We start from the raw sequence: 13,842 nt of genomic DNA on the forward strand, positions 1-13,842 counted from the left end.
TTAACAATTTCTGTCTGATACCGATATACTCAATTTGATCATAAATATTTATTACTTTTAATTTTTCACAGTCTTTAACATGCAATTTTGATCATAATTTTTATTAAAGTATAGTTATAATATCTAATAAAAATATAATATTATAAAAATATTTTTCAAGATAAATCTACGCTTGTGATTTTTATATTTTCAAACTAAATATTTTGGTAGTTATTGACGGTTAAAATTTTAAAAGTTTAATCGAATATTGGTTAAAATGATAAGTATTAATAACCGAAGGGATATTTTTATTTTGATAGGTTCGTTTTTTATAACCGTCAAATGTTTGTTTCATTTTTATCTTTTCTGTTTCTGTTCTGTTAAAAAAATATAAAAGTGAAAATGGCAGTAGAGCTCCCGACCGTTTTCATCCTGCTAGTACTACCGTACAGACTTGAGACCAATCGGGAGAGCCAACGGAATTCGAAGCGGCCACGGCGAGGTCCGACTGTCCGAGTCGGTTCGGCCCCGAACTCCTGCCCAATAAACCCCCACCGGAAACCCACGCGGCGAGAACCCCAAGAGACCAACCACGCAGCCGCAGTAGGGCTTGGCGCCTTCGCCTTACAGCCGCCGCCGCAACCGCGTCCATGGCGAAGGGCAAGTTCAAGGGCAAGCCCACGGGGGAGCGCACCTTCTCCACTCCAGAGGAGATCGGTACGTAGGCTACACGCACAATGCTCCTTGCCTTGGCTCGCGTTTGGTTGGTTGGCAACTAGTTCGCCGGCGACGTCGCGTGGTCAGGGTGTTGGGGTTTGCTGGTTCGGGTTGCTCGATCGCACGATCGGCGCTGCGAAGGTGGAGGGGGCTTGGGTGCGTGATGAGAAAGTCGCTTTAGTTGCTCGCGCTAGACGTTAGACATCGAAAGGTTGTGTTTTGTGGGACGGGGAGCTCAGATCGGGTGATGGGGCTTGTGGGGAGTTAATCTTCACCTGATACTGTGTTCGGTTTGATCCCGCATTGTGTGCGCTTGTGATGGTTTTCGTGCTTCTGTCGTCTCATGGGCCTCGTGGTACGTAGAGCAATATGATGCCTTTTCTAGTGGGGAGGACTTGCTTGGTTGTAGTGCACCTGAAAGTTAGAGGCTTAGAGCAATCCTGAACTTGTTTGATTTTGAGGTGTTACTGTTTGATTGACAGTAATAGGATCACCCTTTTACTTTGCTAGATTGTTGCATCCAGATCCCTGGTGCGGTGTGGATATATGTGCTTGTGGTTGTGGGATGTGCCTAATCAGCTAGGAGCAGTTGCAATGGAAATTTAATCTTGCTTAAACCTTTTTACATAGTTCGTGTAGTGTCATGGTATGACTTCTGATCGGGTCATGTTTCCTCTGGAACGTATTTCTGTTTGATTCAACCAGTTGATAAAAATGCCAGCACTTTGTCGATTTTCAAATTAAGATGGGACTGTTGGACAGTATGTTGTTGAGAACACCAAGTATTTTGCAGCAAGTTGAGGCATGCGGCTGCTGCTTTAAATAAAACATAACTTAGTGGAACATTTGTTATTCTTCATTTGGTATTTTGAGCCTATTGAGTTGAGCCTTTGTTTTTACACCTTCTCATATCTTTCATGTGAAATTGAATGCAGCGGCTGGTACTTCAGCTGGTCGTCCAAGGACCTTTAAGAAGGTTTACACCCTTTTCTTTTCAACTTGCTGTATTAATGTTCAATTAAACAATTGCTGCTTCGGTTTTCTCTCTTCTTACTCTGAACACGCCAATAAGATTTACTTCTGATTTCAATACTGAATTTCCTAATTTGTACAACCAAATTGTGTTCCAAACCCTGCTCTGTTTCATGGTATAATTCCATCCATCACTGACTTGAAGTGCTGAGCATAGCTAGCATTGTGATGAGTATAGCTAGCATTTTCTTTCATTCAAAATACATGTATAATGCAATTATATGATCATGTCCTGCTCGTTTTGGCAAATTGTAGCAATCTGAAAAGGATGTCTATGATAGAAGGGGAGAACTAGAAGAGGAAGAAGAATCTGAAGATTTTGCGAAACCAGTAAGATATTCTCTTCCTGGAAACATACATTCAAGTCTATGCCCTCCATTGTTTATAATGTTTATTCACGTGATAAACTGTTTTTGTTAATGCTATCAGAAGCACAAAGGTACAGAAGGTCTTATCGAGATTGAGAATCCAAACCTGGTGAAACCAAAGAATATAAAAGCCAAGGACATTGATGTAAGTCAGACTTGATGCTTGTTTCCTGCCTACGGTCAAGTATGGTTATGTTGTTCATGGACCGTGATGGTGGTAGACTTGTTGCATCAGGAAGAACATTTACTCGTTAATTATATGTTAAGTGAAGTTATATGCTATGCAAACATAGTTGAATTAGAATTAATGAGAACTGAAATAAGGGAGATGGCACATTATTTATACAGTGAAGTTACGCTAAAATGATTTTACTCCAATGTACTTACTGAACCTGCTAGTGACCTCCTATATTATCCTGACCATATGTAATATTGACATTATCTTTCTCTCGTCTGTTGTGATACTCTGTTATAATAGTTTTCTAAGCTAACTAGTTTTGCATTGGTGCAGATTGGTAAGACAAGTGACATCTCCAGGCGTGAAAGGTGGGTTCATACACTTGCGTTCCTGTCAATTGATTACACATGCTTTTACTTCATTCTATGTTTTGTTTGTTTTCATGCCGATGATTTTGCTTATATCATGTTTCTTCCGATATTTGTAATCTTTTTGTAAACTAAGTTGACACCAATGTTAAATGCTGGTAGAATCGGGAAATGATGGATAAATGACTTGCCAATAGGTAATAGCACTGACACCAACTTTGGACTATGTACTACTCTTAGAATTGTTGGACAATCACAACATTTTTTACACGCTTTCAGAAGTTGTCATCTTCAAATGATTATGGATAACCTGTAATACATTATTTCAAAAGTTAAACAGTAGAAATGACTATTTCTCGAAGTTCACCAGCTTTTATGATCTTGTTTTCACTTGTCTTGTTTCAGAGAGGAGCTTGAGAAACAGAAATCTCATGAGCGTTATATGAAGCTTCAGGAGCAAGGAAAAACAGAACAGGCTAGGAAAGATTTAGGTAAGACATTGCCTCTTCAGTTATATGGTTTGTTTTGTACTTAGATCCTGCACTTTTAGACTCGGATCCTATTTATGTAATGCTCATGTAAATGCACCACGAATAAATATAGCTAGAAGGAATGACCTGCTGTTGTGAGCATTTGTCCAAGCCCAGACTGTGATTATGGCTTCAGTATGCCAGCTTTAGGAGATGAAGTTGCTGCATTTACTTCCATGTCATCTGCAACTTCTAATCCTTCTTAGACCTCCAGGGATAATTATCTGTACATAACTAATAAAAATACCAATTGTTCTGCTAACTTTTTAGTATATATAAATATAATCTATCTTATATTTTACCAATTGTTCGATTTGACTACTGCTTGTACCTCACATTGTTGCTTGATCACTTGCAAAGCACTCATGTTTTTTGCCTGTCCTTTTGAAATGTAGAACGACTTACCTTAATACGGCAACAAAGAGCAGAAGCTGCAAAGAAGCGCGAAGAGGAAAAGGCTGGTATGTCTCTAGCTATTTTTGCCTGTTAGAAACAAGCTGGTATACCGTACTGGAAGATTCAGGCCTTAGTGCATTATATCAGCAGCAGCTGCCATTGAAGAAATTTTGTTTTTGCCTTGTTTTTCCATTAAGCCATCGATGACTTGCCTAGAAGTCCTTGAATCTTGATTCATTGTAAACCAACATAGGCATAGTAACAACTAGTGCTTTTGCTTCATCGTTCTTACATGAGCTATTCAAAATTTAGAGGCTGAAGCTTGTAGATTTTTTTTAGCTTGTATGCTCTACCACATTATATGCTGACACTTGCTACTGTTGGCAGCGAAGGAAGAGAGGAGACAAAAGAGCGCTAGTGACCTGCCATAGTATGGACAACAGAGTTTTGTGGGAGCTGTGATAGCTGAATGCTAGTTGTAGTTTCCATGCTTCTGATAGCACTTGAACTCCCTTTTACCGTACTTATTTACCATTTGAGTAGTATGCAATGCTTTGTAAAGTGGAGGTGCTTGTCGATGGCCACTAAATGTCAAATTTGACCGTGGCGAAGTAGAGTAATAGCAACTTTTTCGAACAGTGGTTTCACTTTTTGATATCGAACCCCAGATCGTCACATCCTGCTACAATCAGTGCAATATATCCAAGGATTGAATCAAGTTATGTTTCCCTCAATTTGTAGAATCTCGATTTGTGCTTTCGTCTTTGTTTGAATGGGCAGTGCTGAGTTACAAATACTCTTTTTGTTCCACAATATTTATCCATTACCAGAGCCGGAATATAATGTTATAGCCTATTTTATACACTTGGCATCTTCTATATTAACTAAATAAATACTATGATGTGAAGACACGTGACAACACGGAAAACAATAGAACAATAAAAACTAAAAAGGGAAAAAAAGGAATGAAAAATTCGACTCCGCTGGGGATCGAACCCAGAATCTCTGGTTCCGTAGACCAGCGCCTTATCCATTGGGCCACGGAGTCACTTTGTTGGCGAGGTGTGAATAACTAGATAACATTAAAGAATGAACACGTGAGGCTATCGTTCTGCGGCAGGTTGATTAAGACGAGCTGACGGGGCGGTCGTCTGGACCAGCACAGCTAGGTCAAAGCCTAAGCAAAAAAAAACAAGAGCACGTACCAGTCCATTTGCTTGGGAGACGACACCCATCCAAAGTGAAATCAACACGGCACCAAGCTCCAGCAAAGCTGAGGTCCAGAGTCTAGACAGCCCACGTGTGTATGCACGTGTAGTGTAAGTGTGAAATACTTGTGTAGGTGCATTCTTCAATGTTGTTCATGTAGAGGAGATGTTTACTGTACACCTAGAGGTGTTATATTTTGAAATTTTCTCTGAAACAGTGACACTGTTCCTACAAATTTCAGGCCCTGCTTCAGTTTTGATGGCATTTGCTGATGTTCCTTTATGAAGGTATCAGCAAATGTGACCCTGTAGTTCAGTTTCAGAGACGGATATCGCGGCATCAGAACGGACCACGACCAACTGAGAACCTTAGGAATCAGGATGCAATGGCCACTGGACAGTAGCTCAATAACGCCCTTTTCCCAACAGAAACCAGAAAGGCCGGAGCAGAAGGAAAGTACCACACTTGCAACCTTGAGAAGTGAGAGAGAAGCTATTTGCGCTTGTAATGCTGGTAGTCTGGTACTCTAACCAAATGCTAGCTCTTGCTCTTGCAACAAGCAATGCCGTGCCGGAAAGGCCATGTGCCTCTCAGAAGGCCGTCGTCTTCTATACCCAACAGAATTGGTTGCGTTGCCTCACGACCAAGGCGTGTGTGTACTGCGGTGCTGTCCCGTGCGAGTGGCTAACATTGAAGCCGGATCCATGGAATTCCACACGGTTGAATCTAACGCTGACTAGATCGCTCTGACAGTGAAGAGTGAACCCTTGCCTTTTTATCTCGTTCGTGATCGCATCGATATCATGGTTTAGCGCATGCTTTTTCCCCAGGTGGTTGATCTGCATCGCGTTGCTTTTTTGCTCACTTTTCTGTTAAACAAATTTATCTCACCACTCTCGTTCCCTTCCGAGTTCCGACCAAATTATTCTCTGATGAGTGCTTTCTAGGACAGTGAGCTGAGTTTTTTTTTTTTGGGTACGATAACAATTCAGATCATCACGATTCACAAGAAGCCAGGGGAAATCGAGAAGGAGGCACGGACAGAGAGAGAATTTGGCAAGAACGTAACACTGCTTGAAACATCTCCATCTTCTGTACAAGCAACGACTGGTGAAAAAGCATCATCCGTGACACCAGCGTTGCAACTACCGTCTCAAGATCAACAGCTAAAGCTGAACTAACAAAAAAGAAGTGCGGGAAAAGATAAACAAGAACCTAAGCTAGCACTCCCCGGCGGATCGATCAGCCGCCCGCCGGCTCATCAGCGGCGACAGCGGCGCGGGGCCATCGGCGGCGCGGTGCTGCCATCGGCCGTCGTCGAAGTTCTTGGCGTAGCTGTCGGCGTCGTACTTGAAGGTGGTGGCGGCGACGGGCGACGCCCTGCTGGGGTTGCAGATGCTCTTGCTCTCCCGCACCAGCCTCCTGAACAGTCCTCTCCACGCGCGCCGGGCGCCGAGGCCACCGTCGTCGCGGGAGAGCAGCTGGAAGCGCGCGGGGCTCCGGCGCACGCCCGGCGGCAGCCACGCGGGAGAGGCCATGCAGCCGGAGAAGTAGGAGGGCTGGGTCGGCGTGGACAGCTCGATGTCCATGTCCATGGCCCAAGTAAGAGAGGAGGAAGGAAGAGAGGCAGGTGTGTGTGTGTCTGTCTGCGCTCGTTTGAGTGAGAGAGAGATCGAGGTGGTTAGCTGGTCACAATATATCGAGCTTAAAGCAACTTTAATTTATTCCTTATGTCTGGTTCTTTATTCCTCTTAATTGAGAATTTACTATTTAGATTTTCTTTCTATTTTTTATGTGTTAACTAGTTTTCTAAATTATCTCCCTATAATTCATTCACTTCTATTTGATTAATATCCTGTAACCAGTAAATAACCGTTTCATATTTAAATTATGTTATTTTTAGGCTATATTTTCAACCGCTTTTATAACGTATATGCTCGTGCGATAACTAATTTTACAAATTCTTACAACGTGTGTGTTTATGTAGTAACTACTCTCACAACGTGTGTGTTTGTGTGTTAACTGCTCTTACAACACGTGTGCTTATGTGACAATTGCTCTTATAAATTCTTACAACGTGTGTACTTGTTTGATAACTGCTCTTACAACATATGTGCTTGTGTGTTAACTACTCTTATAACATGCGTGCTTATGTGGCAACCGCTCATATAAATTCTTACAACGTGTGCGTTTATGATGAAACTACTCTTACAACATATATATTTATGTGGTAACTATTCTTACAACGCGTATTCATCTATCAACCCTCACACGCTCTCTCTTTCCCTCCTCTAACCTCCTTACTTGCACAAGAGCAGCAACATGTGGATAAGTAACCTCTCTTATTTGCTAGATGTGGGGAATAAAAGAGGGTAAATAGGATGTCAAAAAATAGGGAGTTATATAGAAAATCGGTTGGAGAGATTTTTTTTAATTATTTTTGCTAAAATTTAAGATAGAAAGGAGAATAGGTAGCTAATTGGAATTGCTCTTAGGCCATCTCCAAGAGAGACCTCAAATCTTCCTTTTCTAGTGCTACAGTGTTTTGCGGTCTATTGTAGCACTGGAAATCCATCTGCAACAGATCTTCTATCCAGTGCTACTACAGTAGGAAAAAATAGGGAATGCTGTAATAGTGATAGGGGATGCTGTAATAGTATTTTGAGGATGAAAATTTAAGATAGTTATTGAAAATGATCTTACATAGAATGAGAGAGCATGGATGGCAGTGCATGACCGTACCACAGGCTAATTACTGTGAGTTTCGAAACTTAGGATCCAATGCTACTCTAATAAAGTAATGTTGTTCCCCATCTGGTTAAAAGGAAAAATGGTTTTGACGTCGTCAGGATCCTGAAGATAGATTTTACCGCTGACTCCTAGTATTTTTTTCATAAAACAATAAAAGGTATAATATGAACTACTACACTTTTCAATATAAATTTGCCTATATCAGTTTCAAATGTTCGATCTCGATGTATCAATAAAAAGATATTGATGCCCAAAGTTGACGTAGTTTGATGACTACACGTCACCCTTGACCCTTTTATGCTACTAGACTCAACAATGCTAGCGTAGTAGCTGTTTTAGGGCCCAAGTTCCTACTCCAACTGATAACCATTATCAAAAGAAAAGGAGAGTACTCACTCCGTATTTCTTTAGTCTTGTATCCTCGCTGGAAAGTTGATTGCCATCATTAGCTGACATTGCAATGATGACACGAGCTTAAACAGTTAGTGAGAGGAGGGCCTCCCCAATTATAGCAGTACACTTGCAGCTTAAATTACTGGATTAGTAGTAGTAGTAAGTAAACCCACTACACTAGTCACATCCAAAGTAAGTGAAGTTGTACTCCCACTCAAATGTGCTCTACAGTCTACACAGACCACAGAACATGAAGGGTAATTTTCTAGCGCATGTGATGCATGTCTTATTAAAATTCTTTATTTATATTAAGATTTATATTAAAAAGATATATGAAAAATGAGATAAATAAAGAAATCAACGGATTGATGAATATAGATAGGTGAAATGAACGAACAAAATAGATTATCTGTAAATATATACGAAGTTGCATTTCCCGCGTGAACCTAACTTCTTTCATAGCACGGACGAGTTCACCAGACACTATTATCTCAAGAGGATAAAAAAGTTGTCTAGTCCCGTATAATAAATAAATAAACTGGTCAAAGTTCATTCACATTTGCGCACATCCAAAAGTTTCAGCAGCAGCTAGTGGTTACTTGCAGACAGATTAATAACTTAACATTATCTTTTGGAAGCCAATAACTGAGCATTATCATGAACACAAGATCGGATCAGAGGTGGTTGTACCCAACTGAAGCTCATTATACGGAATTTATGTTCAGGAGCCAGAGCCACACGAGACAACAAGTTGTCTCAGGACGAGAAACTGACACGCCATGCATGCAAATTCGACCGAGCGTCCTGTGAGGCTGTGACCAAAAGCGCATGCATGGCTGCACCTGCACCTGCACCTGCACCCGTCGTCGGCCAGCTTGACTTTTAAACTAGCAGGTAAAACTACTGCGCGGCAGAGAAGAAGAGACTCTGATAATTCACAACAATAAACAGGGAGAACAGACCAAGCAAAGAGGCGAGACTAACGTGCAAGGATAGAAAATGAAGCGGACCTTAGTGAGCACGTAATACGAATCTGACAAGTGGCAACGATGAAAGCGTAGGTGGCTGAGCCGGGGGAAATAAATTTATGCGGCGGTGTTGCGTATGGCTCATGGTACAACACCGCTTATATGGTCACCACTTGTTTTTAACGTGGATACGATAAATTTTACTTAAATAGAAAATTATCTTGCATGTTTATTATTACTTGACATATATAATTAACGTCGAGTGAATCTCATCATCGTTTTGAGATCCACATTAAAAATAAATGATGGCCATTTAAATAGTGTTGCACGAGGGGGCATATGCAGCACTACTATAATTTATTTTCGAGTTGAGGCTGAGAGAGTTGGGGTCATGCATGATCGATACATGTGGGTCGGGTGCACACAACACATTCCATCAATGGAAATCATCAAAACCAGATTGCAGTTGGCGCGGTCAGCCTTTCCATACGATCTGATTTGTTGCTGGTTGTCGATATTTTGTTTTGCCAAGCATGGGGTTGTCCTCTCCTCACCAACGATAAATAGATGTCCCCAACTCACACCGCAAGAAACCCCCAACTCTGCCTTATCCACTCGAGTTGTTCCCCAGCTACAGTAGCCTGAGGTGAGGTCAAGGCGATTTCGCGTTTTCAGTGTCGATATGTCGGTCCCCTTCCTCCGATGGGCTCTCGGGCCTTGGGGGGGGGGGGGGGACGGGCAAATCGACGTCCGGTCCAGGTAGTTTAGTAGAAGTAGATGTAGTTTGGTAGGGTAGCGTTTAGTATTCCGGATGGTGTCTTCCGTTACGCTGGTTGGGTTTTTGGTCATCAAGGTCATCCATGGTGGGTTTGTCATTGTCGATGTGCACTCCAACGATGCCTTGGACGGGTATGTATTGGTGAGTTTGTTAGTTAGGTTTGTGCTCCTCGGCTTCTCTGGCGATGACGTCTTGTCTGGCGAAATTTGAGGGAGTTTGTCTGCTATTTGCATTTGGAGGATGTTCTTCATTCCCTTTACTGTAGTGTGTTGTTCTGTCGATCATTTTGGTGCGCTGTCCGGTGGCATCGATGCTTGTTTTGGGCCTCCATCTTCATTGAGGGTGGAGGTGCTAGTGGTCGTCTGTCTCTCCTGGATTGGGCACGTAACGTGCCTTTGTTCATTCACCGGGAAGATGTGCTCCGAGCGTGGCTCTAGGGTACTAGATATTGCGCTTTCTTCGTCAATATCGGGAGGAGGAGAACAGGGAGTATTCCCTGCTGTGGCTGACCTGGGCTTTGTGCTTGCTCGGCTATGGGTGGACCATGCATCCATCTGGCGGAGGGCTTTAGAGTTGAGGGTGAATGCGAGGAGGACCATGTTTGTCTCTCTTCTGTTTTTTCTTCCTTTTCTAGGGTGTTTCATGTAATTTGGTGATGTATTGTGCCGTCTTTTTAGTATAATATTTTCCCTCTTTCGAAAAAAACTAATAACCATGCACGTGCGTCACACATGCGTACTTTTTGTACATCTACGGTTTCTAATATGGTTTTAGGGCATCAAAAATAAAAATAAATGATACAACAAGAAATATATGGTTAAATAAATAGTCACGTGTAAATATAATATCACAACTAATTTATCTTTAGAAACATCAAATGTCTAATGTTGTTGACAGTTTCTCGTACACGGGATGGGATGTCGTCTTCATATTTGTTCCCATTATACTTCAATAGGCCTACCAAAAATTACTTCCTTAGTTGATTGTCGTTACCATCCTATATGTGCATTGCATATCAATAACAAAGATTAGTGTGAATTGTGCATCATTGTGAATTGGTGGAGACTTACTCTATGAATTGTTGGTTCTAGCCTTTCTCCATTCTATGTGCGCTCGCACTCGATAATGAAGAAACCAGAAACATTCATACAAAATAATTAATTGTTACATTTGAACTTCACAAATGAAGAAATTATAGTGATGTTAGAAGCAAGATACCGATCATGAAACCGAGGAACACCATTCTAATACATCCCTATACACAGTATTTTTGGTGTTTCTTCCCATGGCATCTATACCTTTATTAGGCTTAGCCAGAATCCATGTCGATTGGCGTGATACACCCCTCGATAATGCAACATACAATTGTTCATGAGAAAACACGGGCTCAGATAGATAAATACCAACATTTTGTCTTTGAGCTTTGTTTATAGTCATTGCAAAGCTAAGACGGATTGAAAATTGTTTCCTCTTGAACCTAAAAGTAAGTGAAATGTCCTTTCAAGGGAACAAAGGGATCCTAGGAATGAACACCCTCTTTCCAGCATGTTGGCCACCAACAATCTCTGCATCAATGGCATTATATTGGCAGGCCCTAACCATTAGCCTCGTTCCGTTGTATAGACCGTTGTGAGGATCAAGATTCTAAAGCAGAATAACTGGACAATTGCTTTTGAGTTTAAGCAAATGTGGATGCAATCTATTTGGTGTGATTGAGGTCAAAAGGTCAATTCGATAGTTGTTTTGTGAATCGTTGATAGAATCAAAGCTGCAGTATACCGTCTGCTTGCTTAGAAACCTATCAATCATAACTGCATTCAACTCATCCACATGCTCATTCTTAGTTAAGAGGATATCACGTGCGATCATGTAGGCCGTTGACGTAGATTTTTTTTGGAGATTTGGTAATACAAATTCAATGAGTTTGTCAATTAATTCTTATACAGTACTATAACCAACCACGATACCATTTGGGATACGCACATAATCATCACCAATCATCTCTTTTGTTCCGTTGCCGATCCTAAGGAGGTATTCAGAGTCTCCTCCAAATACCATGAACTTTCCGCCAAAGAGCTGCAAGCATCCCATTATATCCTGGAGAGACCTATCGAGTGTTTCAACAGCTTGACGTTTGGTCATGGAAAATTCATCCTAGATTATCAAGTGTGATCTGCTTGGTTAAATTACACATGTTGTTGTCAGGAAAGTTTATGGGGATCTTGAATCTGGAGTGGGTGGTGTGACCACAGGGCATGATGGACGCTGCAGTACCAGACGTTGCAGTTGCAATCGCTATCAGACCCATTGAAAGAACCTTTGCAAGCAATGCCTTGTACAAATATGTCTTTCTCGTGCCACTTGGACCGTCAACCAAGAATACATGACTCTTAAAGTTGATTACGTGATCCATTGTTTCATCAAACCCCAACCGTTGCTCTGTGTTCAGTGTATTAATAAGATTAAGATGTTCTTCGTCCATGCACACCGACAATTCCTCTAATATTTCTCTTGATTGATCACTATAATAATCAGCTATATGAATAATATAATAATAAAATATATTAACTGAACTGTTAGTTAACATAACAAAATATTTACAATACTAGATACATAGACACTGATATAACTATAAGAGAACTACTATTTGGCCAATCATTTATTTAGACCATATTTTAGCCATATAATTGAGTCTAATTATTCATACAATTACCAAGAAAAATTGTGATATATGTAAATTATAATACTTTAGTCAACAAGGCAAGTTGTTATATACAAATCATAGTTCATCATGGAGATCCCCTATAATGTATTTACCAAGAAATCATGACTATGGATAAAATAAATGGAAAAAAACACTACACAAGAACATCATTTGAGTCATCAACCTCCGGAAGACCATAATTCCTTACATCTTTGCCCATTGAATGAACCACATTTCTAATATCCTTGAGCACCATTTGCTCAACCCTTGCTGCGTCATTGTGTGTACGACGATAATCTTGGGACATTGCTTCAAAATGATTTTCCCATAAGCCATGAATATTTGTCGCCTCGCAGAATACAATAATTGTCACAAGCAACCTTCTCAGTGCACAAGGCATGTGGAATATAGTAGACTCAACCAAGCATTCATAGAGAGATCTATCATTCTCTATGAGCCCTATCATCTCGCACGCTTCTCTAAAGGTGGAATATGTTTTCCCATGTACAATACAAAGGTCTCGTATGAAGTTGCGCCTCTAACATGGTTGAGGAGCACACATAAATAGTACATCTCCCCTTCAACAGGGTTTTCATACACAGTTCTCCCAACCTGCGGCCTCTTTACCCTTGACTGCCAGCGCTTGTCAAACTTGATCCACCAGAAGTGCTCCGTGAACTCTTTGTATAACAATTTACGTGTCGTGTTGTCCACACCATGTTCATCTTGAAATACTTAGTAAGCATCGACTTCTTATATTTCTCTCGGTTGGCAACATCATTCAGGTTATCAATAGCTTTATATGACACAAGTTGCATGTTTTGTAGGTGTAGTTGGAGTTGCAAAATAGAAGAAGATACAACGTACAAAGGGAAACCAAATGTCTGATACACGACCTCGGGGGGAGTTATGAACCCTACATCCCTGTATTGTCGAATCTCGTTGATTACTGCACCGTTTTGATCTTGTGGATCGACGGAGAAGGATGCACGGTCATGGCCTTTATAGATATATTTGTATAGGTACTTAACTGCCTTAATGCTTGAACAAACTTCAACATTAATATGGCAGTTATATCGCATAAGTAGTATGGGGTTATACGAAACCGCCCATCTATTATCCAATACGGCACCCCTGATCGCCACTCGATAGCCATCTTCCCTTCTCCTATATATAGGATAAGAGTCTTTTTCTTCCTGTATAACTGAACAGAACTATCACTACTATAGAATCCATTTAGTAGGACAACTCTGTATATACAGATCTATGGATTCACCTGTATAAAGGGTACAACAAACGGCTCTAAACTAGAACTGTATGAGAAAATGGCAACGAGCAGTTGCAACAAAGCGGGACGATACAGTACAAACCATTGTAGTTCGTAACCGTCTATATTGTTCCTTTTTTGTCCAAACGGTTCTAATTTGGAACTGTCTGTACTATTGACAGTAATAGTGCAGATGGTTCTAAA

General features: G+C 41.0%; 2 protein-coding genes and 1 non-coding gene across 3 annotated transcripts; 1 reads left to right on the forward strand and 2 right to left on the reverse strand.

Moving 5' to 3' along the window:
* The first annotated feature begins 568 nt into the window (after nt 1–568).
* LOC133885739 (uncharacterized) lies at nt 569–4,172 on the forward strand. The gene is made up of 8 exons (XM_062325481.1): nt 569–696; nt 1,632–1,672; nt 1,984–2,058; nt 2,158–2,241; nt 2,608–2,642; nt 3,048–3,133; nt 3,568–3,633; nt 3,956–4,172. Exons 1-8 carry the CDS (start codon nt 630–632, stop codon nt 3,997–3,999), a joined length of 498 nt encoding a protein of 165 aa, XP_062181465.1. The 5' UTR covers nt 569–629; the 3' UTR covers nt 4,000–4,172.
* A 371-nt stretch (nt 4,173–4,543) lies between these two features.
* On the reverse strand, nt 4,544–4,616 carry TRNAR-ACG (transfer RNA arginine (anticodon ACG)). The gene has a single exon. It is a non-coding gene; the product is annotated as a tRNA-Arg (tRNA).
* A 1,064-nt stretch (nt 4,617–5,680) lies between these two features.
* LOC133885418 (uncharacterized) lies at nt 5,681–6,449 on the reverse strand. The gene has a single exon (XM_062325129.1). The coding sequence runs from the start codon at nt 6,370–6,372 to the stop codon at nt 5,998–6,000; it is 375 nt and encodes a 124-aa protein (XP_062181113.1). The 5' UTR covers nt 6,373–6,449; the 3' UTR covers nt 5,681–5,997.
* Between the last annotated feature and the right edge of the window lie 7,393 nt (nt 6,450–13,842).

The sequence above is a fragment of the Phragmites australis genome, chromosome 11, assembly GCF_958298935.1.
Source record: "Phragmites australis chromosome 11, lpPhrAust1.1, whole genome shotgun sequence".
NCBI lineage: Eukaryota > Viridiplantae > Streptophyta > Magnoliopsida > Poales > Poaceae > Phragmites > Phragmites australis.